We start from the raw sequence: 27,276 nt of genomic DNA, 5'->3' as shown, positions 1-27,276 counted from the left end.
TCAACCCAAAAGGAAAAAAAACAAGCATTGGCATAGCCAATAGGTCTCGCCTTTGGGACCTTATAAGTGTTTAGCTATGTAACACTTGCATAACTAAATACTTATAAGGTCCCAAAAGCGAGACCTATTAGCTATGCAAAGCGGCCCTGCGGCCGCGAAAGTGAAAGTGATCGCCATCACGATCACACATCAAAGCGGCCGTGCGGCCGCTAAAGTGAAAGTAATCTCGGTAAATGTGGCGCGCGCGCCCGCGCACATGCACTGTAGCTCTAGGCTGGCCTGGTAGCACTTTTTGGAGCCCTCTCAATAAGTCTTGCCAGACCAGCGCATGCGCTGGGTCAGGCGAGACCTAAAAACAACAGAGAGACAGAACAAAGACTGCTCTGCATATAATAGTCAATTTCCAGGGACCTCAGGCTTATCCCAGGAATTACACAACAGAAATATACAGTTTCCTACCTGCTGGAGAGCTGGGTGCTAGTAGAAGTAGCTCCTCCCACTGGGACAGCGGATGACGAGGAAGAACCAGGAAGTGCCTTTAGAAGGTGACTCCGTGCCTTGTCTTTTTCACTCATTCCTGTAGTGGACTTTGCAGTAGTTTCACCAGATGTCCCTTTCCCCAACACCCCATGATGCGTGTCCTTGAGCGGATCCTTTCCGGCTGGAGCTTCGTCACTTGTTGCCCCAGCAACAACCATTGCAGACTGGAAAAACTTTTCTCGCGCTTCCTGTGTCTTGGCTGCTGACTTAGTCCAGGGTTTGGAAGGTTGATTCTGCTCAGTTTGGACTACAATAGTAATAGCAGGAGACTTTCCTCCAGAAAGTGTACTGGAAGTATTAGTACTATTATTACAGGCCGGTGTAGAGCTTTTATTATTGATAGTGACTGTAGTTCTGTAATTGTTGCTAGGAGTAGTGCCATCACTGCCTGGGACACTTGTATTCTTACTACTTGATCCATAGGTTGTACCACTGACTGGAGCAATACTGGACAAGCTGGAGGGGACATTGTCTTTTTTGGTGGGGACAGTCGCGGCACTATTGCTGAAAGGAACACCAAACCCTTTAAAAGGAGCACTGTCTTTAGTGCTCGGGACAGCTCCAGTGCTACTGCTAGTAGTGCTGGAAGGAGAGACAGGTTTACTGCTAAAGGCAGTAGTGTTGCTGCTGCTTGATGGAGTAGTAGTCCTGTTGGAGACAGTAGGGGTGAAGGTGCTGGTGCTAGATGGCATAGGAGACTTACTGCTGAACACAGTAGTGGTACTGCTGCCAGAGGGAGTAGTAGACTTACTGCCGAAGACTGTAGTGTTGCTGTTGGTAGATGGAATAGTAGACTTACTGCTGGAGACTGTAGTGGTGCTGTTGCTTGATGGAGCAGCAGTCTTGCTGCTGAACACAGTAGTGGTGCTGCTGCTAGAAGGAGCAGTAGTCTTAGGCTTGCTGCTGAAGACTGTAGTGAAGCCAATGTTGGATGGAGTAGTAGACTTACTGCTGTACACAGCAGTGGTGCTGCTGCCAGAGGAAGTAGTAGACTTATTGGTAAACACGTTAGTTGCACTAGTGCTGTTGGGACTAGTCCTGTAACTGCTAGCAGGGGGTGTGTCCTTGCTGCTGAGAGCAACATTGCTGAAACTGCTTGCAGGAGTGATGTGGTAGGGTGCAGAGCTATTAACAGTCGGTTTGCCGTTTGTGGCAGGCGTAGTGTTAGAGATAGGAAGAACACTGTTTTTATCACTGTGGGCAGATGGAACACTACTGTAAGGAGTTTTGCTTGCACTGCTGCTTGGGGTGTTTTTGTAGTTATTGGCAGGAGTACCAGTACTGTTCGTTGAGGTAGTAATATTGCTGTTGAAAGGTGTGGCACTTCTGTTACCGAGGTTAGTAACAGCGTTGCTGCTCTTAGGGGTGCTATTGTGAAGGCTAAAAGGGGAAGGTGTTTTATTGCTGTTGACAGTCGTTGTCGTAGTTAAGGCGGGAACAGAGCTACTGAAGTTTGAACCACTACTATAGCCACTGGGCGATGAGACGCTGTAACCGCTCGTGGGAGACTGCACTTTTGGTTGTTGGCCAATTCTCCAAGAGTCCTCAGGCAACTTTTGTGTTTCACGTGGTGTAGGGAGAAATCCAGAGTTTGTTGGACCAGTCTTTGGAGTATCCAATCTGTTTGGCTGACTGGAGATTGAAGGCCCTAGTCCTGGCTTGTATTGGTTGGTTACATTTATGGCGTGCCCATTGGCGGTGGTCCCAAGGCCTGTGGTGTTGTTATTTTGGTGGTTGATGCAGATAAAAGTTCCAGGTTCAAGCCCAGATTTATAGGTGCCGGGGTGCAGAGTTCCAGTGCACTGCTTACACCTGCAAATAATTATGGGGGAAAAGGTAAGAACAGACAGCACAGTGCTTGTCACAATGGAAACAAGCGGACTATACACGCTTTCTGAATAGAAGAGTTTATATAAGGTCCCTTACCATAAAATGTAAGCCTGGCGTCATAATGTTAGTGCACAATAATCATACCAAAACCTCTATGAAACCATCAAGCAACAAAACACTGCTCTGTATAAAAAATGATAGCAAGACACATACAAAGGTAGTTTAAGTTCTTACAATCAAATTAACTATAATTTAAGCCGATTCACTCTTGCTACTCTTGAAAAGGCAATATTAATAACAGATTATTTTAATATTTTAGAGAGAGGAAAAGGTTCTCGTTTTGTTCTGAAAATAGGGGTAAGACCATGATACAACTCCAACTATCCTTTTTTTTTAAAAACATTTCCTGCTCCCAGTGATCATGCCATTCCTTTTCCCTTCCTGGTCTTCCATTTGTTGCTAGATGTACAATGCACAGACACTTCCCCTCTTGTACTCGTGTACATTTCAGTGCAAAACCTTCTTCTAGCCTGAATTTCTCCTGTCAACAGGAGTTTCTAGTTGCCATCAAAACTCATTGTCTCTAGATGTTACATGTTGTGATATGATAGTATGTTCCTACTCCCCTTTCCCCTTCAGAACATTAGAACATTCCAACAGTTGGCCAAAGAGCTTGCCTTAGAATGTTGAGGTGGAGAACTGTGAAGCATCAGACTAGCGAAGAGGCGGAGCAGTGGAGACGGGTAATAAAGGCTGATCTTCTGGAACCCGCGTTTTGTACTAATCATAACATTACAGCACCTAATTCGCCATGAAGCCTGATATATACACACACTCTTTGGACTCTCCCCGTGTCCCTTGTGTTCGAATATTGCCTTACCTGAAGCAGTTCCTGTGGTAGAGCTTTCCGTCCACCAGGTGCCGCTGCACCAGATGAACATGCTTGCCACACATCGCGCAGTTGCTGCTAAGAGTGCCGCTCTGGTTGATTCGGTCTGAAAAATCTCTGGTCTACAAATTAAAAACCAGAAGAATGTGATGATTTACTTTTACAAAGATGCAATATTCTTTTTTAAAAAGGAATAATATTCGATACAGTCTCTATCAAATGGTCAGCAGATATCCATGGTAAAGTTGCCCAAGCTTCAACACTGTGCTTAATTTTAAACTAAGGGCCAATACTTTTTCTTATGAACCTGAGTAAGGATGGATGTGGGCCGTGATGGCGGGCTTTAACTTCTACACTTTTTGTTCACGCAGCAGATTTAAAGGTACTACTGACCTGAAGCCCCGTTCCCGCCCCCCGCCACACCATGACCGCCTCAAACAGCTAACTGACTGTCGGCCTGGCTGGAATGCAGCATGCAAACTGCCCAAGAGGGAAAACCATTGTCCTTTTACTTACATTATTTCTAGAAATAGATGAAGGACTGCCAATGCACTAAGTCAGAGGATCACGGATTTGGCAGACAGCAAGAAGAGACAGACTGGCTGCACTGGTGGTGCCCACTGGCAACCACCGGTACAAATTAAGTACTGCTTCTTACCCTGGAATGTGCTTAAAAGGTCAGTTTCCCACTCCTTTTTAATCAAGCTCTTGTTGAGGACAAGATAGTGTGCAGTGTTTCAATTTCTACTTGAAGAACCTTACAGAAATCGAAAGGAATATTTATGTAACGCCACTGCATGATAACAGTGAATACAACCTATTAGCTTTATTATATCACCCGTAGTAAAAAAAAAAACTGATCATAAAAAACATAAACCCCCACCCTCATTCAACAGGCTTTGGGGACATCTTGTTGAAACAAGAATACACTTTTCAAAGATAAAAACTCTTATTTTGAAATACTATATAAACTGTACTGCATTTGGGATGTTCTGGCTCAGGGGTACTAATACATATCATCTTTCCTTTTTTCCAAGAAAGAGAGTTCTGAAGACAGATACAGAATTATAGATGGGTAAATGTGAAAAAGGGTATGTCTTTCGGTGAAAGATTCTGAGTTGCCTATGAGGTCACTCAGAACCACAAGTAGCAGTGAATAACCCGATTTAGAATTTGATACTCACACAACTGGCTCTCAAGAAGGACCCGACATTACATTATCATTACAAATAATAATGTTTTGCTTGTATTGAACTTCAAATTTCACTTAGAGTGTTTCTTGGCACTCTAAATAAACATTTTAAACACAAATGTTTCTATTACCAAATTTAAAGATTCTCAGTTTACCAATCTTGGAAGGATGGAGGTCTGAGCTGGCCTTCTGAGATTCCAATTCAAGCCTTACAAATCAACAGGCATCAGTAATAAGCATTTAACTCACTGAGCCTTGTAGCTGGCCTTATTTCAATGTATTGACTAATCTAAGCACTAGCCTAATATGAAATCTCAATAGGTTTATACACAGGGGAAGTTGCCGAAATGATGGGAAAGAGGAGTGTCGTACAGGCGCTTTGATTGGAGTGTTTGCCGTCACTGGGCTGTGTTTCTGTACAGAGGTTGTAGTCCTGTCCTTAGGCGATGGAAGTGCTGGGGATGATTTGGGAGCAGATGGGTTGTTCGCTTCCGAAAGTATTTTCTTCTCTTTTGGCTCATCGCTGGATCCTGGTGGAGGGCGTTTGATTCCACCCATGCCTCCGACTGAAAGAGAGGGAAGAGAACATGATTTAGGAAGAATACACAAAACATTGACCAAGGTCAGAGAAGACAGATCAACAGAGGACATCAAAGAAGAAGGAGCTCAGACTCAAAATCATCCATGGCACCCACAAATGACAGTATTGGACTGGTTTGTAAATTGGCTCCGCTGTGTTTGTAATCAAATTTAAAATGGTTTCATGTGCATTTCATTTGGTACATCAGTTTCCAACGTAAGCAATTTAGAGAAACTCTCATGAAAGGAGGGGTGTATTTTTAAGTAAATTATGATAATGGAGTTTCTGCTGGGTATTTAATTTTCTTAAGCTCAGCTTTGGAAAGCTGGGATGCAGAAACCCGCCTGCCCTCCTGGAAAGCAGTTCAAGATGCACCTCAAGCCCCTGAGTATCTTCTCTCACAGAAGAAGATCCCGAATCAAACACAGATGAAGGAATATCCGAGCTACTAAGGACATCATTAGGAATTCTTGAGATTTAGAATTATTTTTAAAAACCGTGACTTTATGTCCAACAGCGTACTCTGCTTAAAGAGCTTCAGAGACCTGAGAGCAATGTGTTTGCATTTCACATTTCTTGCTACTGTGCCAAGATCTACCAGTAGGTACCTGCCACTGATCACCAATCGTGTGCAACTACCTTGTAGCTAATAACGCATTTGCGAACTTAAATCAGAAAGTAGTGATGAACAGTGATTTGCAGGCCTCTTAAACAGAGGAGGCCTAGACCTTGCTCCTTCACCTGCTGAAAGAGTACACTGGAACTGTGCTTGCTGTTGCACCCAAATTTCCTCCATTGTCTCACAAATCTGCAGATGTGGTCTATGCATGCAACCACCAAGCTGCTCAGTTGCATTACAATCATGTGTCACAAGTGTAGCCCCAGCTCCCAGAAGACTGAGCCTTTTGTGATCAAATTATGAAAAAAATTACTTTTACTTTCTAATCTCTTCAAAGACACTCCTAGCATTAGCATGCATTGTTGGGCAACTCCACACATTATAGTGAAAAAAGCAGGATGTTATCAATAGCAGAAAGGGCAAGATCCGGTTGGCTTTAGGTCAAGGACATTTCTGATTATTAAAACAAAAACTCTACTCCAAAAAACATTTGCGTGGTCCCAGAGCTAAACAAAGCCCTGATACTGGACACTGTGGAAGATGTTGACATGTAACAGATTTTTTGTAGCCCCAGATGTTGGGGGCTTTGTGGGCTGGACGAAATTGTAAGAGAAACATTCTGGTAAAAGCTTGCCTTCAAGGGCCAATCAACTAAGCATAGGAGACTAAATATACCCTTCTTCCCGAGATGGGCCGCTACCACCACCATGAACATGGAGGTACTCCAAGACGCTTTCAAAAGTAGGTACTCAACCCTAAATCCTCGATTTCTATGCATTTGCAATTGAATGAACCAGATGCAATTGATTCGGCGCCCAATGAGCAGACAGACCCACGAGCCCCATCGTATTCATTTCTGCTCTACAATTGTACTAAGCTTATGAAACATTTAGTATCTGGAATACTTGACAAACTTTTAAGAAAGGGAGCTTCAGCTATGAAAAACACTTCCATACATACATTTTGCCTTTGAGGTTTGATTAACAGAGCTCTTTGGCCCCTTACACATGCTCAAATGTGCAACCCCTGTAGAAAAGAACCATCTGGGGCCCTGATGTCCTGGGGCCTGAATCTGACCGGTTATAATGGACACTAGATAGCATGGTCCTTCAGCCGGCGGGTACGATAGATTGTGCTGAAGGCATAGACTGGGCAACAGACTCTTTCTGTTCTATAACCTTGGGACATGCACCGCCCCATGTTAATCAGGTTAATCATTCACTCTAACAGGTACTGGGTGCACTTTCAGGACTGCTTTAATTGTTTATTTCACAATAACAAGTTGTAAGTCTATCTGGAACTAAAAAGAATAAAGCTGGGCGGTGTTTTGGTGCAAACTAAAACACAGACATAGATATGACAGGAAGTAAAGAGCAAGGAAAAGACTTCATAAGTTTACAAATCTGAAGAAAGTGGATGTCACTGTAGAAAATAATTTCCCTCTTTCACCTCAGTGGGGTACATCTGTATAAGTTTTCGTTTCGCCAAGAGACTCATTTATCTCTTCCACCGCCACAGCCGCCAGGTTCCAATTATTCATGTTAAAAAGATGCACCCCCACCTTCCCTTCCTGATCCCCAACCCAACAACACCCAAGTGATGAGACAGATGGGTCACTGCAGCAGCAGCTTGTTATTGTGCCTCCCAGAGTACTCACCAAACTCCAAACGAAGACTGATTCTGCCACAAACAACAATGTTTAATCTCCTGGACATTAAATTCACTACCCTGGCTGCAGGCATTATGCATGCTGGCACCGGGGCAAACCTATATCCTGGCACTTCACCCTTTGATCCATCTCAGCTGTGGGCAAGCTCAACTTGGCACAAACCCTAAAGTTTCCTGCCCACCAAAAACTATTGACTATACAGGTGCATCAAGAGTTCAGTTCCTCCAAGGTGTCAGAAGCTTACCTGGAATGATCTACCCCTTCACCTCTGGCGCAGCACGGCACTGCACCAATTCAGGAAAGACCTCAAAACCTGGCTCTTCGAATGACCCCAACGGAGCTGCTCACACCCACCCCTCAGCGCCTTGAGACCCTAAAGGGCGAGTAGTGCGGTCTTCAAAACCCAGATTGATGGATTTAAATAATGCCCTTCTTAGTCAGGCCTGAACCACTCACCTCTCTATTCCAGAATTCAAGTGCACATTTAAAACACTTCTCGTGCATTGACGTCACTTAAGGAAACCTATGGTTCGCAAATGTGCCCCTGGCATTACCCTAGCTACTGCTAGCCTCGGGTTCATGAAGCGGAAGAGTGTTCAAGGCTCTGGAAGCCTCATTACTATCTATAGTTTAGTGACATGGCCAATGCCTTGATCATCCGGCAGCAAATAGGAGCCTGTAGGGTACTGAAGAGTGGGACAGAGTCTCATCCTGTGATGTCATCAGTGCTTCAAGGGAATATGACTTTGCTTCCACCACTCTTGGAATTTCAAAGAATCAACATTCATGTACTGAAAGCTTGAAAACATGCTCAGCTTAGCATCACCCAGGCTTCTAACATAGATAGAGCCATTGGAATTATATGAAGCAGGGGAAGGTCAAATTATGAGGCAGGACCGAGAAAATTATGTGGCAAGAAAAGGCAAATTATGTGGCACATTTTGTGAATGTATTACTTCATTATTTTCTCATTGTTACACTTGTTGCCACTGTCTGGACATTGGTTGCACCTCACTAGTGCTAGTTTAACACACAAACATAGCAATGAGCAACAGAAAGGGTGACAAGTAAATATTTGCAAAGGACCTTGCACTGCGCGGCACCACGTGCTGCTGAGTTTTTACGAACTTTTTAACCGTTTCAGCTAGAAACAATTTTTCTTTGTTAAAATCTGCAGATTATGCCGCATATGATGGATAATGTGGCAAATATATAATTATAAAAAACTACCGCATAATTCCGGTGGCCCTGTACATAGATGCCTGCCTTTCCATCAAATTAGTTTCCCAACGTATGAGGTTCAAAATGCACGCTCAACACATATGCTCTAGTCTACACTTATGCAGTTGTCTTGTCTCGCCACTCAGAATTGTGAGCCATTTGCTTAGTTCCATGTAAGTGGCCTCTGACCAACTTCTCATTTACGGAGAAGAAGAGGTTGGGCGGGGTTTCCAAATCAATACAAACAAATACGATACTGGGGTCCTTATTAATAATGTAGATTTTGATTATTGCTTCTATCTTTTTTTTTTTTTTGATTTGCTTACGGTTTTTATTCAGGGCTACCAACCACCTAAGAGTGGCCTCAGTGGTGTTCTGGGAGGGGGTATATAAAGGTATGCCGAGTGAAAGATAGCGCTTTGTGGAGTATAGCGCTGAGGACCAGGTGATCAAGAACTGGGAAGTCAATCTGAGAAGGGAAGGGCCTAGAGTGGATATCTGCCGTCAAATATGTCCTAAAAAACTAACAAAAGCCTAAAAGAACAAGTTGTGATACCTTATGGTGAAGAACACATGGTGGTCTTCGGGGTCTGACCAGCCAGGTTGCTAGAACGGTCCAGGAAGCTACAGTAAGGCAGCACGTGGTGCCAAATAAGTACAAATACTTGTAGTGTGATTGTGAAAGAGTGCATCAACAGTGGGGCCAGAGGACCATGCTAGAGCCACTACGGAGTCTCCCCTTAGCGTACAGTCCCATCGCCCTGTGCCACCGCCCACCCCTGCTGGCACTCAGCCTAATGTAGGGTGACCAACCGTCCGTAAATTTCACGGACAGTCCGTAATTTCGGCTGTCTGTCCGTTGTCCGTGAAGGATTCTTTAACGGACGCCATTTGTCCGTAATTTTAACAGGGCACCGGTCGCACCACCCTAAAGCCGGCCCGGCACAGCTTCCACCCACCTCCCTGCTTCACTCCGATGCTGATTAGGTGGGGTGTAACAGACTCCAATGCAGTACCAAAGCTCAGATACCCAGCAGCATTGGAGAGGCACCGCGGGATGGCTACCCTCACACCTTCCGCCCTTGATGAGCTGTTAAGAGGTGTTTGACGGTAACTGAGAGGGAGGGGCTGCAGCTTCAGGAACAGGGGCATCTATTCAGATGCAAACAGCCCTGAATGCGTCGTGTCTCTGCAATTTAGAGGGGCCTCACACATTCCCTTCCTGCCCAGGACCCCAAACATCCTAGAACCCCGGCCCTGATTACCCCGAGGCAGCACGTGGTTCTCTTCACAGAGCTTAATTACTGTCACTAAATTGTAAGCAAACCCCGGTTCTTCAAACATGCAGTCTATAATGTAATGAAATGGCACAATCGCACCCACACTGATTAAAAAAGCATGGAGGACAATCAGTTAAATCAGTTCTCTTGGAGTATCTCCTTTAAGTACTGTACATCACAGTGGGGGATGGCAAAACTAACATTTTAGAAAGAGAGCCTGTCGTCTCGTTGTCTTGTCCAGGAGGGGGTGAGGAGCCCTACCCCACCCTGGCAGAGACCAAGATGATACTAGAATACTGCATGCTCACCCCTATGCCCACCCTGTTGGATCCTGTTCCCCCTCCTGTGATGGCTCCTGCCCCCCCCCCCCAGTGATGGCTCCTCTCCCCCCTGTGGTGCATCCTGTCTCCGCCCTGGGTGGCTTCTGTCCCAGTCCTGGAATGGCTCCTGCAGCGAGGGTGAAGTTCTTGATGGGCCTCTTTTCAAAAAGGCTCAGCTCAAAATTAATATGAAAAGGTGGGCGAATGAGTAAGTGAAGGGAAGGGTGGATGGCTGGATGAATTAGTGAAAGGGTGAATGGATGAATGACAGATTGAATAGATGGATAATGAGAGAGGATGAGTGGATTGATGAATGAGTAAGTGAAGGGAAGGGTGGATGGCTGGATGAATTAGTGAAAGGGTGAATGGATGAATGACAGATTGAATAGATGGATAATGAGAGAGGATGAGTGGATTGATGAGTGAGTGGAAGGATGGGTGAGAGAAAAGATAAATAGCTGGGTGGAAGGGTAGCTGGATGGGTGGAAGGGTGGATGAATGAGTGAAAGGGTGGATGAATGAGTGATAGGGTGGATGAATGAGTGAAAGGGTGGATGAATGAGTGATAGGGTGGATGAATGAGTGAAAGGATGGATGAATGAAAGGATGGATGACTGAAAGGATGGATGATGAGTGAAATGATGGCTGGACTGATGAATTGATAAGTGCAAGGGTGAATGGATGGACGGATGAGTGAAAGGGTAGATGTAAGGATGGATGAGTGAGTGAAAGGGAGGGTATATGGACAAAAGGATGAATAGATGAGTGAAGGAGTGAAAGGATAGATGGATGAGAGAAAGGATGGATGAGTGATAGGGTCAATGGATGAATTCATGAGTAGATGGATGGAAGGAAGGATGGCTAAGTGAAAGGGTCGATGGAGAAAGGGAGGATGGATGGATGACTGAAAGGGTGACTGGGTGGATGGATGAGTAAGTGAAAGGATGGCTGGATGGGTGAAAGGGTAAATGGCTGGATGGATGAGTGAATGGCTGGATGGGTAGAATAGTGGATGGATAAGTGTACAGATGGATAGGGTGAAAGGGTGGATGGATGGATGAGTGAAAGGATGGATGAAGGGATGGATGTGTGAAATGATAGATGGAAGGATACATGATGGATAGGTTTGCAAATGGTTTAATATGTTTGGATATGGCTGGGCTTACTTATATACTATTGCGCGACCTCCTTTGATGTGTCTGTAAAACGTACCTATTGTCCTGAATTTGTGTCCTGAATTTTGACCCTTTGTCCTGAATTTTTACACTCACCGTCCTGAATTTGCACCAATGCCAGTTGGTCACCCTAGCCTAATGACACCACATGACGTACCAGCCTGGTTTCCAAAAGCTGAGAAACCGTAGCCAGGCTGCGTGCAAACACCGCAGGTGAGCCGGGAGCAACTATTTATACACGCTGGCTTCCTGATAAATACACACCCTTTTGGCTACAGGACAGAGACAGAAGGGTGTTGGAGAGACAAGAGGAAAAAAGTCACGCGGGATCATTGAAAGAAAAGAACAGAACTAAGGCGAGGCAGCGAAAAAAAATCAAAGCACTGGTGGAAAAATTGGTGGGTAGAAGGGAGGTACGGATGTGTGGAGGAATGATAAAAGACTAAGAGGAAATGCGAGAGGTGAAGACGTTGAGCAACCAGAAAACGAAAGTCCAATTCCCGGATCCAGCACACCAGAGTTAGCACCACCGCCAGCACAACGTGGGAGACGAAACACGGGCAAAAGGATTGCAATGGTGACCCGTGCACCAACGTGCAAGGGAAAGCTAAACAAAGCAGTAAAGTAAAACCATAATAGAAAAGCCAACAGTATGAATAAAAATATACACGTATGCATATAGAAAAGAAAACCTACAGGGAAGCAAGCCAGGCCCAAATGAGACCTCACGAGAGGAAGGCGCCTTGTTAGCCGGGTAACGACCCTCAGAGCGTGCGATATCTGCTTGGCGTCTGCAGAACAAGAAAGATATTCGCAACAAGCGAAGGAACGGCAGATCAAGGGTCAGGCTGACCAGGAGCTTGGGAGCTGCTGGTCTTGGCTGCTGCTCACTGCTTGCAGTGGTTTGTGGTTCTGGAGCGGCTGCAGGGCTACGTCTGATGAACACCAGTGAAATGCTCATGGATGGAGCTCTCCAAGGGACCACGGGACACCCACATGGCGGATTATGACAAGGGAGGGCATGGCAAAGCACTAAAACATAACAAATAAAATGTGTTCTGCAGCCAAAGTAGTACTCCTACAAATGGATGCAGAATTACTACTTTTTAGGGAGGCGAGAGCATTCCTAGTAGTAAGCCTGGTGAGTTGCACCAGCTGCGTATTTCCAGGCATGCCCGTGAGAATGTCATGTGACATAGTCACCCGGAATCAATTTCCGTGATGCGGATTTTACAATTGCACATTTTTTTTCTTTTATCTTTTTCCAGGGGAAAAGCGTTATTCTATATGGAGACAACTCCTCTCTCTATTCCCTCCCAGTCTGGAGGTGATCCACGCTCCTTTGCACCTTGAAAGTGGAGTAAATTCGGCCCATTCCTGGAGCAAAACTCCGATAATTTCAAGGGTGGGAATATGTTGAATCAGAGTTTGAGAAGGGCACAGTCACAAGCTTGAAGGCACTTGCAAGCTTTTCCAAAGCCCCAGAAACAGCCGTTTTACCAACCCAGAGGAGAAAACAGTTTGAAGATGATTTCGATAGAGCCTGGGCCATCACAATTCTTAACACTATCCACCCAAGAAACCTGAAGCATGGTGCAGGATTACTGCTCCATAACCATCTAGTGCTCCTGCCCTAACCTGAGCATATGAGCAGAGTCGTACTCTACTTAAAGGGTGTATATATAGTTCCCACTCCCTTGACTCTGAATACGGCAGCACTAGAGACCAAGTAGTCCTTTGCGGGTATTAATGTGGGTTTATTGAACAGTTTGCACGGAACCCCCATCGGGTGCCTTCAACTCTCCACAAACGTGCAAAGGGGGAAAAGTAAAAAAGAAACCATTCCTGGCCGACGCGTTTCAGTGCGATTCCTTCAACTGGGCCTATTGATTGATATATATATATATCTATCAAAAATATTTTGTTTATAGTTTAATCGGATTACTACAACATGGCGACACATGTTCCTGCACACTGGAAGGCCTTTCGCAAAGGTTGACTGATCATCTTTCAGTTGCTTAGTGACGTATTTGGGTGTTAAATTGATACGAATATGAGGTCTTTTCAAAGACAGTGTGTAACCAAGGGTAAAAATTACAAAATAATTAACTTACAATATCACAAAATGTGCCACAATACACCATATAATTTGCCTTTTCTTGCCACATAATTTAGTCAACCCTGCTGAATGATTCAGTCCTCCGCTACATAATTCCAGTGGCCCTGGGTATAATTAAGATGAGCATATCTTACACAAGTTAAAAAATGTGCATTTTTCTTTAACATGTCATAATTAATGCTAATTTGCAAACAATGTAATCCTTAATGTGCTTTTAACTGTTCATCATGGCGTAGTTAAATGCAGGTATGCAACATTCTCCTGATGTGACGCCTTTACTTTACTGATAAAACACTGAACATTAAGATGTGATATGGCGTCGCTGCTTTCTTTATTACAAGAACAAACTCAATACACTTCCAATATATAACCTACCCTTGTCCTCTCTATAGCTTTATGAATATCTGAGATTTTGAGTTTTTTCATTGTGTGGTTTTTATGGTCTGTAGTTTGTATATCGCGCTGCGTGGACTGCGGATTATAGATGATTTTGTAAGTTTTGTTTAAAACTGGTTGCCAAAATCAATGACAAATAAAGTGAGTAAAGTGTACTTAAGCATGTTTAGATGAGACTTTTTTACTTGAATATGTTTAAATGTAACCACCATAAAATAAAATGTAACTTAATTTGGCATGACTTCAAAAGCTCACTGAGAGAAATACGGTTACCAAAAGATGTCAACATTTGGGATAGGCGAGTGAATTTTGCTTGGGGCAGCATGCCTTATGAGGCCCACTAGTTGGGCCGTCATCCAAGTCTATACATTTGATAATGGGCCATAACATAAGCCTTCAGATATGTATTGTTGACAACAAACATGTGTCAAGACGGAAGGGTCACTCCTCAGAAACATATGGGGCAGAGCAGCGGGTCCTCCTTGACAACCCTGGTCTCAGAAAAGTGCACACCTGAGGGTGGACCTCTGAACCCATTCACCTTTCTGTAGCTTTTAAATAATTAGTGAAGTTCGGTTTGTGCAAACCTGCCACGAGCTCAGGTCAGGCACTGTGGAGGGCTGTGTGCTTGATATTATGTGAACAGCAAAATACATGCAACACAAACGGAGCACAACTCTGCACTCATGCCTGACACCGGAGTCTAGCCATACAGGCAAACACGACACGCCACACCTATGCACCTGTAAGCAGAAACCTTTATGTGACACCTGCATTCCTACCCGCAGCAGCAACATTACCTTGGCATCGTCACAATAGTGGCGTAACGAAGCTTGAGGGCGCTCCTCTGCAGCGTACAATGTTACAACGTTGCAGGGGAGCTCCGACAACGTCCAACGCCCCAGACCCAATCAGGAACTCGCAAGCCAGGGGCTCGTGCACAGTGACCCGGAGGGGGCCCCTTGGAGCTCGCCCTCCACCCCTCCGCACCGCGAGGACTATTACTTTGCAACTGCGACAAAACCGGCCCTCATGCAACACAACTCCTCCCATGTAGAACAGTCTAGCTCCAGTGCTTTAAATGGAAAAAATGAAGTGCAGGTACTCGCCAAAAGGAGTAGTGGGCGTTGTTTAGGGAGGTGCTAAGGTGGGCCAAGGGGCGGGGTTAGCTTTTTGACTCTGCCAAGGTTGCATGCACAAAATCTGCATGCATTGCTAGAATGTCGCATGTATCGGTCCATTCGTTATCTCACTATAACTATATATATGGCACTTACTGATAAGTGTTTATTACTACCCAAAGTAGCCTTTTTTAGCATCCTTAAAATAAGACAAGATTGAGGAAATAACAGCGAGGTTCTAAATATATGCCTTGTTGTTTGCAGGCAGGTTCTTGCTGCAGGGTCATAACTCACTAAGCTATATTACAAGGATCTTAACTTTTGACTTGCAGGTAACACAAGGCTCTATGCAAAAAAAACACTAATGTTTAGATTTGTTCTGCATTCCGTCCATCAATTGTGTGTCTTTTGCTCAGTTTGTACAGCACACACGATACGTGGTAGTTATTTATCAAGATAGCCATAACGGAAATGTGAGGTCATCAAACGTCATGCTGTGAAGAAAGGCGCAGCAAGATACTGTAAGGTGACCAGAAGAAGCTCCATAGTTTCTTTTGTGAGTTCGTATGCGTTTGGTAAGTGTTTAATTGTATGTGTGCATGTTGTGTGTGTGTGTGTGTGTGTGTGTGTGTGTCTACCGATGGAATGTGTGTGCTGTATGTCCGTGCTTGTGGTTTTCGCAAGTGTTTTGTTTGCGTATGCGTCTTTGGGCATGAATCTTTGGTGCATGTACAGCTGTGAAGTATGTACTCATCCGTGTCTGTGCATTATGGTTTGTGTGCATGTATCCGTTACTGTGTTGTGTGCGTCAGTACTGTGTTTGCCTACGGTGCGTGTCTATTTGTGGAGTGTATGTTTTATTTGTGCAACAGTGAAATCGAGCATTTCATGAACATTTGTTTTTAAAAAAGTTTTAGTAAAATTGAAGGGTATCCGAAGAGTGTGTTCTTCCGAGTGAGCTGTGTTCATTCCTGTGACTAATTCTGAAACATCAGCCAGATTTCAGTGCCTTCCTCCAGCACCTACTTGTTTTCTCACCCACGTACACAAACACTTGGCCCTTATCCGATATACAGAAACACGTTTCGTAATTTTGCAAGCCGTGCCTCGTCGTCCCTCTACGTGAGTGTACTCATTCTGGAAGGAGTTACTGTTACTCGTATGAGGCATTATTATACTTTACAGAAAGAACACATTTCACAACAAGCTAGAGTTTTAGAGTGAAGAGGGACTCTGGAAATATAGATCAAGTTGTAATGGTAGCCAGTGAAGCACTTGCTTAATAAGAGCTGAAGAACGGTGCCCTCCGGTGTATCATACACCCAGGGCAGGCCAACGAGACCTGTACCCAGAAGGGGTCCGAGGCAGAGACGGGCAGGCCAGCTGGCGCCTGTCCTCAGGTGCGCTTAATGGGCCGCTGTTAGATAACACTCAGTGGACATCACTCCCACAGCCATAAACCAACTTTTAAATGAAACGCTACTGGAATATTCAATCCTGAACAGTGTGTCCCACCGCCACCCATTTGATTTTACAGCCCCCTCTCAGCCCCACTGTGAAAAGAACAATGGATAAGATAACCACTCTTCAGACCACCCCCCCCCCCCCGCTCTGATGAGTTCCAAACTACAAAAGCAGCTCAGGCTGGTTCCTGGTGACAAGAGCTCCCGTGATTAATTCCGTGCAGTGCTTGTTAAAGGTGCTGCAGAGGTATCAGTGGAGGGATAAAGGAAGCACTGCCTGGGTTGAAGTCAGGTCCGATGAGTACCGGTACTCTCTTCGTTCTAGGAAAAGTACTGGTACTCAAGGGGAGAAAATGAAAAAGTGCTGGTACTCAGTACCGGAAAGGACCAGCCCATGTAAAGCACTATCTAGCTCCAATGAAATATGGGGGTATTGAACCTACACCAAGCGTAGAAAAGCTTTCAAACACTTTGGCTAAACCCCAAAGGACTACATTTTGTATATTTCAATGGCCAGGAGGTAAATACTGAGGCACGGCTGTGCAAAACAAGCGGAACCAGGAAGTGGAGAATACAAAGTCACCGGAACTGTGCGTAGAAGAATAATATATGGGACAACAAAGCTTTGGGTCCCGATTTAGATTTCGGCTGACTGGTTACTCCGTCACAATGGTGAAGGATATCCCGTCTGCCGAAATATTAATCTCATAATATCCTATGGGTTTTATATGTCGGTGGTCCACTGTTGTGACGGAATAACCCATACGCTGAAATCTAAATCAGGCCGTTTGTCTGGAAATATTCATTTTGGCAAAATGTTTAGATTCAGTTGGCAATAAAAATTGCTTCCTGGAATTTTGAACCCGATACATTATGAACCTGATCGACGTAACAACTATACTTCAATGCACAAATATTCGTGACTTCGCATATCTCCCATACAAGAGAGTGGGCAAGGACAGAGTGAAAAACATCCATGAGTAGAAAGAGGAGCACTTGGGCACAGACCAAGAGACAGAACAGAGGCAGGGCACAGTGGCATCAAGTAGGTACTCACTGGGCGAGCGGCCATGGAAGTAGTTATAATACTGCGACACATAGGTCAGGACGCTGAGCCTATCTGGCACTTTCAGCGCCACCATATCTTCAGCGTCCAGCAGGGCGGGAATTCCAAGCTGATCTTCCGCAACGCGGAACGCCTGCAATGGAGCAGAAAAAAAAAAAAAAGAGTTAGTTGCAGGCGGTCCAGGGGGCATCATCTTGTTCCTAAGGAGATAAAGATAGACACATCACAAATGTCAATTAGGGGTAACCAAGTGTAGCCGCTGATATCCATGTGCTGCTATTTGCCAACCTTCTTGCTGCCCCTGCTACGCTGGGTCTCAGGGACCATGAAAGCAGGAAGGAGAAGGAGAAGAAACAGGGTCCTAACAACCATGTTAACATTCTGTAGTTCCCACTGCTGGTCTTTCCCCTAGTCCTGAAGCGGCAAATAGTGGGCGGGGCTAAGGGTGAGAAAATGCATCATCCCTACAATGTCATTGGAGGGTAAAGGGTACATGGAGTCCCTTTTCAGCTCCCTGTAAATTGTGGTGAATGATTGCTAAATTCATGCCTTTTAATCTCTCAACTTTTTAAAGGCACAACCCCCGTCTGCTTCTCAATCCAATAATTGGGGCAGACGAGGGAAAAAAATTATCAAACACGCCTAGAACTGGCACAATATTGGTCCCGTTCCCATCATCCACTCCAACAGGTGAACTCCAACTCCTAGGAGGATGGCCTGCCCCGCTCATCTCATGCCAATGACTATCGACCGTTTCCAACCGTAAAAAAATTGATCATTGACAAGCTGCCAAACTGCGCTCTGCTAAGGATCTGCTGTCTCCATTTTGACCAATACTTCAGCAACTATGGGGAGAGGAGTTAGCCTAACGGCTAGGGCGGTCGACCTCGACTCTGATGAACCGGGCTCGAGTCTCGGCAATGATGCTGAACATCCTGTGATTCTGAGCAAACCACTTAATCTCCCCGTGCCTAACAAAAATGAATGTGTCCTCATGTAACGCAACTGGGGCTCGTGTAAAGTGCTCCGATACCCAATACCTTCGGGTCAAGTTTGCGCTATATAAAACTCCGTAAAAAAAAAAAAAACTATCATAGACCATAATCTGGTCCTACTTATTCAGATACAGACTAATGAACCCCTCCACACAACTCCTCATTAAGGTACTAAGGCCACACAACTACTCCATCATCAGGAAAGACCACTCGACAAATGTAGAGCTGAATAGACACCAGTCATAAAAGAAACCTTGCAAAGTACATAATCTCGGACAACATTTTGAATCCTTTGAACTCTCCCTAGCGGAGGTGATCCTTTCCCTCTTAATTAACTGAAGACTCATCACCACGTGCCGCCACGCAGGAAATAATTCCACTTTAAGCAATGAACTAACCAAACCTGTTATGTCGCACCCACTCCTTTCTAGCAATTTTACCAGCTGATTTCAATATTAAATGGATTAAAATAATGAGCCGTGCTGCAGTCTCCACATTGGATGCAAAAAATCAGAGGCAACATTGCCAAAAGTAAACGGGCAAAAAAAAAAAAATCAATGGCTTCAAAGAATCCATTCTAGATCTCAGAACTGCTAAAGAACATTTAGGGCAGGCCAATGCCCCCCATCACCATTTATTGGTCTGATCTCTCCCGGGTATCTTTCCTAATCTTGTAACCAACAACACTCTCAACATTTCAACAAGTTTTGCAGTATGCTTGGTTTTGAGATTTAAAAAAATACGAAAGAGGACTTAATCTCCAAGGTTTCATTCTCTTAGTGTTCGAAATTGGGTTGGTGGTTTACTGGGGTATGAGCTCCAGTCAGGCGTAAGTGAGGCTGGGTTCAGCTCCTCCGTCCCTTCCTGCCAGGAAGGCCCATCAAGTCATACCTAAGCTCCCATGGTGTGTGGCTGTCATGGGGGAATACACAAAGCCTATCTGTCACCCACCCCAGACATGTGGTCAGACATAGGCAGCAGGCACGAAATGTCCAAAGTAAGAAAATTACAACTTTCTAAATGTGGCATTTTCAGAATTGCAATTTAAAATATGCCTTCACCATAAATTTGGATTATAAATTGTGATTCAGCGACACCAAACTTTAAAAGTCTATCTCTTCACAACTGTGAAACACATTTATAAAATGTAATAAGGTAATCCCAATGTTATCCTATAGAAGATATAGACCTAGCAGAAGTGAAAAATTAATTCACGTGTTTTTCACTACTAGGACATGTAAAGCGTTGAAGTACATGTCCTGCCTTTTAGATACATTGCACCCTGCCCTCTGGGATGTCCAGGGCCCACCTTAGGGGTGACATGTATAAAAAAGGGAAGTTTTAGGCTTGGCAAAAGGTTTATTTTGCCAGGTTGACATGGTAATTTTCACTGCACACACAGGCTTTACAATTGCAGGCCTAAGACATGGTTAAGGGCTACTAAAGGGGTGGCACATCAGTGCTGCAGGCCCACTAGCAGCATTTAATTTACAGGCCGCGAGTACAGGGAGTACCACTTTACTAGGGACTTAAGTAAATTAAATATGCCAACTGGGGATGAACCACTGTTGCCATGTTTAGGGGGAGAGAGCACAAGCATTTCAGCACAGGTTGGCAGTGGAAATGTGCTCAGAGCCCTTAGGCCAACAAAAACGAATTCAGCAAAAAGTGGAGGGTAAAGGCAACATTTTCAGGTGAGATCCTGCAGAGAGGGACATTTTCTAGCACTTAGCATTTGACAGGTGATACACATTCCCTCTGTGAGAACTAGAAAAGAAACAGCACAAGATAGGACCCTTGTTTGGGAAGATGGTCAATCACACCAAAAACACCAACCTCGGAGAACGGCACATACCGAAAGGAGCTAAAAGGTTGGAGAAAACTTCACACTTACATCTCTCTGAAATGTTTACAGCCAATAAGGAAAATATACAAAAAACAACATTCCCACAGCCAAAACCTGAGGTCAAAACACTGAAATCAAAGGGGCAAAAAACAGACTCAAAAAACATTTGAAATTATACAACAAACACAGCGCTTTTAGACGCCAAAGCCTATGCGTCTGATGATCAAATCCCACCCCACCCCGCATGCTGTTTAGGAATTCTGTATGATACTGCTCCCGCAGTGGCCTTGTCTCACAAATGCCTTTCTGCACTGAGGGTGGCACCGCCCTGGACTGCTTAAAAACACTATATATATACTATTTTTAATAAAAATTGACAGAAATAAAAAGATTCTTGACCCAGAATGTAACTGAAAAAGATTGCCCTGTCAGAGGTCTCCTCTGTGTGCCAAAAATCTAAGAATGTAAGGCTTCCCAATAAATTGACCACATTCTTATTAACGGTATATTGAGTGCATATCAATCAGGGCTAAAACCAGGGCACAGTACTAAATTGGTGACAATGATTATTGATGACATGCTCAGGATCTTTAACAATGGATATCTAGGTCTACTATACTACCCAAATTGGTAAGGTTGACTTCAAAATTATTCGCTCACTCGAAGAATACAATGGGCATTGACAGCACTATATTAAACTGGCTCAGTTCATATTTATTTAAATCAAATCAACAGGTACAAATTGCCAGCTCCTACTCTGAGTACACTAAATTGCTTTGCACCATCCCTCAGGGCTCAAACTTCTCTCCTGTCCTCTTGAACTTGCATGCAGAACCCATAAAAAAGAGGTAATCAATAATTTAGCACCTCATTCTATCACTATATAGTGCATACACAGTATTAAATTATAGATTATAATCTCTAGAAAAAGTGATTACCTTAAAACCCTGGCTGAAATCATATTGAAATATAATTTGAACTGAAGTTTCTTAAATTCAGCCCTTAAAGACTAAGGATCTGATTTAGACCTTGGCGGATGGGTTACTTCGTCACAACGGTGACGGAAATCCCATCCGCCGAAATAAAAATCTCATAGGATATAATGGCATTATAAATTCGCTTATTATGTATGCTTTTACTTGCCAATCTTGTCTGCTTCTTTGTACAGCGCACTGATACCCTTATGGGTCATGTTTGTGCTATATAAAACTTTTCAAATAAATACATTATTTCAGAGGGCAGGGAATCCATCACCATTGTTAAGGAATAACCTGAAATATAAATCTCATAGGATATAATGGGATTTATATTTCGGGGGACAGGATATCTCTCACCATTTTGAAGGTGTAACCTGTCCGCCAAGATCTACAACAGACCCTAAGTTTCGCATCCCAACAATTAAACTAAAACCAAGCCACTGGGCTACGCAGGCAGGACAGTGAGGTACAGATAAATCTCTTCTTCTCCAAAGAGATAAAATCCTTCCCTTGAATGATCCAGAGCAGGCCATACCAGAGTCTGAGAGATACCCGGTGCATAAAAACAAACACCAGAATCACATACTCTCCTGTCAAAAGCTAAAATCAGCAACGGAGGCATTCGGCATGTCGCATTTGGCTAATGGGTGCACTATCCTAGCGCGTTTCCCTAAGAACCATCTTGCTCCACTGAAAGCAGTGCTAAATGCAGCAGTCGTACCAAACACAAAACAAGCACTGATAATGCCAATTGGTACTGTTTACTTATACATACAAGAAAAAGAGCAGGCTGGCAAGGTCTTTCTCAGAAAATGTACCACGGGTCTTAAACACCCTACCCGCTCAGAAAAGGAAAGCACCCACATTTAACATCGGTCTATGTCTAAATAAAAAAAACTTGCTTAAAAAGAAATATCATATGAAATATAAAAGTGTCTTTGTGGTACCTAAGTTCAGTTTCTTGGACCCGGTTTGTGTGTTTGAGCCCATTTACACGATTATGGTTGAATCCCAGTGGCTTGTTCTCCTCTTTCCGATTTCAGGGCTCCAACAGGCCAGTCTAAGCTCACTGCCGCATTCAGAACTACTCCCCAGGTACAATACCTCATCTCACACGATATACGTAGGGCTTCTCCGGAGGACTTCCAGGCTACGGATTTCAGACACCGTGGCCTATTGTAGTGGTGGTTACGATGACCTCCTTGTCATCTGAGCACAGTCACAAGGTTTAATTTGGAGAAGTATTAATAATGACGATTAAATCCACATTTTCATAAACAGAGTCAATTGTTTTCAGCCCTACAACACTGCTACAGAACTCATTTTTACATTACTACTATGTCAACTTTTGAATACCACTAGTTAAACCACCTTACACCACTATTATGTAAAGGTTTATTTTATTACGTTTCACTTTAAGCATATTTCTCTATACCTGGTTCACCTGGTCACCTATTTTATTCCAAGTACTGCGTTTCGAAACTTAAAGAGGCTGGGTCCCAGCGGTACAAAACAAGAATAAATTAAAAATTGAGGGTAACACCTTCGGTGGCAAAGACCATTGATGGAGTCATGAACAGCAGAAAAATTAAACTGGCATTAAAAAGCCTGGAAAAAAATATACTGTGTGAAAAGAGGCTTTCAACACTCTGGGACATACAGTTCCTCCCCTCACAGTGGAAGCTCTTCATCTTACGTCATGCCAAGCTGTCTCGTGAAATTATTTTTGGCAAGAACATTTAGTAGGCCTTCAAGTCAAGCCGCATTACAGAAAGTGCATTAATACACATTTTAAGAAAAACCTCAAGCGGTGGGTGGGAATTTCAACTAGAAGGGCAGTGTTCGACTCAGGAAAAATCATAAAACCACGTAAACACCATCGCTTGGTTCGTCACTGCTGTCCTCTGAAGTTTCTAAAGTTCATTCATTCGAAGGAAATTCTAACTGATCATTCAGAATAATTAGCTCAGAGCTGGAAACATTTCATAATCCAATACCGTACAAGGCAAGGCTCACCCAGGACAGGAATCCATGTTTGTGGCTCAATTCCCAAATTGAGTGAAAGAAAGAGTCGTACTGTCTTAGAGGGGCAGCTCAAACTAGTTCTAGCAAAGGCGTTCTCTTGTGTGGGGCGCGAGAAGAACGAGCAATAGTTTCTCCATCTTGGAACGGTTCCAGGCTTGGGAAGTGGTAGACGCGTTCACGTCAACGCTTCCATCGCTGCAAACCAACAGCTGCATGTACAGTCTAACAGAAAAGACCCAATGGGAATCATGAACCATGTCTGCCAGCTGAGGGGGATATGGGTACCCACTTCAGGTGCACACTCTGGGGGATTCAAATCCGAAGAAAGGAAGTTTTAAGACAATGAGACAAAGCACCAAGATTCCCACAAAAACAATGATTAATGAAGGAAAGAGTACAGCATAGTTCAACATTAAAACTGATAAAGCTTTATTGGCATTACTGCTAGTAGCCTTGCCTGGTGCACTGAAGTGGTCACTGCTGGTGATCCCGCAAGCATTTGCCACTAACGGGCTGCTGCCTGAAGTTGTCGCTTGTAAACACCGATAATTTATTTAAGTAGCTCACAATTATTCTGAAGGAATACAAGTAGCTCATACTATAGATAAAGTTGGAGACCCCTGCACTTGAGTGTCAATAAGGAGTGCTGTCTCTTCTTGGACCACTTACCCCACTTACTTACTGTTCTCTAAAACTCTGATCTTAATGTCTGTTAGGTCTTGATCTGGTAATGGATGAGTCCTCGTGGTTTGGCTGTCCCTCATTCTTATGTCAAATCTCATGCACAGCGGATGGTTGGGGAGGGGGACGCCATCCCTGGCCGCCCTTTATCAATAATTAAAAATAATTTCCCTCTAAAGACAGAGAACTAATGGTTCCCAAATACTTAGCAAACACAAGGAGATGATGGACGGAGCACTAAAACTTTTCAGACACTCACCCCCAGTCACAGAAGTGGGTTGAATCCATCATCATTCTTTAGTTCACTTCGCCACCTCAGTTCAGACCCAACTATATGCAAATCAGTCTTGACCCTGTGCCTCATGGGAACAGTCCAGCCGGAACTGCCAAGCCAGGTCTCCCCTGAATCTAGAATAGCTGGGAAAAATCCTTAACAATGCAGCCTTAAGCATGCATGCCGTTTCCCCCGCAAGCTGAACAACGCTAGTCTTAACAACACATATGCAGTCGGTGTTCTAGCGGTCTCAGCGGATGGGAGAGGAACTGGAAGACACGCGGCAGGAAGGACGGATCAAGACGTCGCTGGGTAAGTTGGGCTGGGACCGGGGGGAAGTGGGGGTATGCTTTAAGGCGTGAGGGCTAGTTTTAGGGCTCAGGGAGGGGGACTGAGGTCAGACTCGTTTTTAGGGGGGTTGGTTTTAGGGCTCAGAGCAGGGGACTGGACAGGGGCAGTTTTCAGGCCTAGGAGGCAGTTTGTAGGGATCAGGGCGTGAAAAGGGCAGTTTTCAGGGATGGGGGGCAGTTTTAAGGGCTCAGGGCGGGGGTGCTGGTGTCAGAGTCATTATTTGGGGCCAGGGGGTTGGGTTTTAAGGCTCAGGATAGGGGTTGGGGTAGTTTGTAGGGCTGAGGCGGGTAGAACACACTGTAGGGGTGGCGAATTTTAGAGCTCAGGTCAGAGGAGAAGGGGTGTGATCTCTTTCAAAGCATGTTCCTTTACCAATCATGTCTTTACCACGAAATTGCGTGTTGAAGGCATGCAATGTAAAGACACGGTCGTGATTGAGACCGCATGGTTCAGGCATGCGATGTTGAGGCATGCTTTGCTCCATCACACAACCCATACTAGCTACAGCTAAAGAGAATATCTCTGTAGTATATTAACAAAGTGACAATGTCTAGATCACTGCTTATGCATATCCAGGATTGGGGTAGATTATTTTATTACCCTTGTCATCACTGCAGTTTTGGTGGCTGAGGTACGCTATATACTACACATGTAGACAGCTAGGGTTTCTTTACGGCTCATTTTACATGCACTTTACAGAGACCAGCAAAGTTACTGATGTACCTCTCCTGCACCGGCTCAGGGTAGCATAGGGGCTATCAGGTGACATAGAAAGCATGCCATGCGAGTACTGAGTGGTAATGGAGAAGGCAGACCACGAAGGGGCGGGAAGAGTAGAACAGGGGGAAGTGTTGGAAAAAGGTGCCTTGAGATCAGTGCTTAATTTGAGCCAGTGGTTTTCGGAGCTCAGCACCGGTACTTAATGGGCAACACCGGCACTTATGAATGAATGAATGAATGAATGAATGAATGAGGGTATTTGTAAAGCACAAGGTTCACTCAAAGGAGCATCTTGTCGCTAGCGAGACAATATCTGATACTCTGCGATAGGGTGGAAACCAAGTTAAAATACTGAAATCAAGGAATTAAACGAGAGATAAAACAGTTTCATCTGGTAAGGTAATAATCCAGGTCTTAAAAGCTTCTTAAAAGTGGGTTCAATGTGGGTGCGTTATGACAGTCTGCCACATGGTGGTGATTTTTGCCTAATTTAGAGAGGAGCACAACAACAGTTTTAATGAATTCTGTATACATTAAACATTTCTAATACCTCTGTCCAAGCAACTCTTATTACTTTGGAGGTCTGGAATGGTCTGAACGGTCTCACTTGTAGGAATGTGATGGTTTGTAGTGTGCTGGTATTGTGATTGCCAGCGTTGGCAGGGGCAATAGGTGCTGTGAGGTGTAGTGGGCTCCTAGCTTGGGCCCTGGCACTTTTTATATTTTTGACCAATGAAGCCCTGCTTGAGATAGTGGTACCGAGAGAGGAGAGGTAAGAGGGTTACCTCAAAGTGGGAGCAGGCGACCAGCAGACGTAAAGGATGAAGAAGTCGATGATGCTGTAGATTAGCGGCAAAGGTGGCCTGTCAGTTTATATCCTATGGAGATCATTCACTCCTCGGGCCTCTCTGCTGTTATTTACTCAAATCTCCACACTAAAATAGCATGCCACGCCAGATATTTTAGTGCTGAATCGAGCCACAGTAGAGAGCCCGATCACCTCTACCGGGGCATGTAGAGACGTAGTGCAGTTAGACCTCTAACATCCCCCCAAGGGCGCACTGCTTTCACTCCAAATGTGAATGAAAACACAAGACACACGCAAGAGACTGGTGCGTTGGAATCACAACAGAATGGTGCGACCAAAATGCGGTACCCAAGCAGGGATGTGGACTGTCCTTACGAACCTTCGAAACAAAATAATGTGCATAACCAATCACGCACAGTTACCCTCTCCTACATTAGTCGGAAGGATGTCTCAGCCAGCTAAACATTTGCGGCATAAATAGTGGTGTGACAGGTGATGAATCCAGGCAAGGCTGCCACATCATTTCATCCTTCCAAGGTCAGGAACACCGTTAGATTGAGCAACAGTAACACATGTAACATGTTCTCTAAAGCGCTTAGAAACGGCAGAAGTGGGGTATGAAGTGCTATACAAAAACCAAGCTCTTATTAAATCTCTCGTCAACCTACTTTCGCCATCGTGTATACTAAATATTGTATACATAACAAACTTGATTAACAAAGGTTTTTCCATATTAGGTCAGAACGATTTACAAAGTCAGTGTACTTTTGCATGGAAAAATGTCATTTACAAATTGTAATTGCATTTATATAGCGCTTACTTCCCCTGACAAAACGTCGAAGCGCTTTTTGGCGAGTAGCACGCTACTCCGGAACCCAAAAAGGACTAGTGGTGAATTAGTCTAGGAAAATATGAAGTAATATAAGCGATGGACAGGTGAGTCTGTTAGATGGATTGGCAGGGATAGTTGAGGGAAGGGCCTAGAAAGTGTTTATCTGGAGATCATAGCAATAGGAGCAGGTTTGGGAAGAGTAAAGGAGAGATGGAGGAGGGAGGGGTCTCTAGAAGTGGACTGGGGGGAGAAAGAGGAGGTATCGGATGAGTCTAGCAGGGATACAT

At 44.4% G+C, this 27,276-nt stretch overlaps 1 protein-coding gene across 2 annotated transcripts in view; it reads right to left on the bottom strand.

The window, feature by feature from the left end:
* Window positions 1–27,276, bottom strand: part of MICALL2 (MICAL like 2) — a 167,911-nt gene that overhangs the window by 79,146 nt on the left and 61,489 nt on the right. For both annotated transcript variants that reach the window (XM_085629259.1, XM_085629260.1), the window contains exons 3-6: window positions 17,472–17,613; window positions 4,824–5,017; window positions 3,251–3,381; window positions 460–2,352 (exon numbers count right to left, since the gene is read on the bottom strand). In XM_085629259.1, the coding sequence (XP_085485385.1) occupies window positions 460–2,352; window positions 3,251–3,381; window positions 4,824–5,017; window positions 17,472–17,613 (2,360 nt within the window). The remainder of the gene's footprint in view (window positions 1–459; window positions 2,353–3,250; window positions 3,382–4,823; window positions 5,018–17,471; window positions 17,614–27,276) is intronic.

Source organism: Triturus cristatus, chromosome 10 (assembly GCF_964204655.1).
Source record: "Triturus cristatus chromosome 10, aTriCri1.1, whole genome shotgun sequence".
Classification (NCBI taxonomy): Eukaryota; Metazoa; Chordata; class Amphibia; order Caudata; family Salamandridae; genus Triturus; species Triturus cristatus.
The sequence above is the reverse complement of the archived record's forward strand: the minus strand, read 5'-3'. Positions and strand labels throughout refer to the sequence as shown.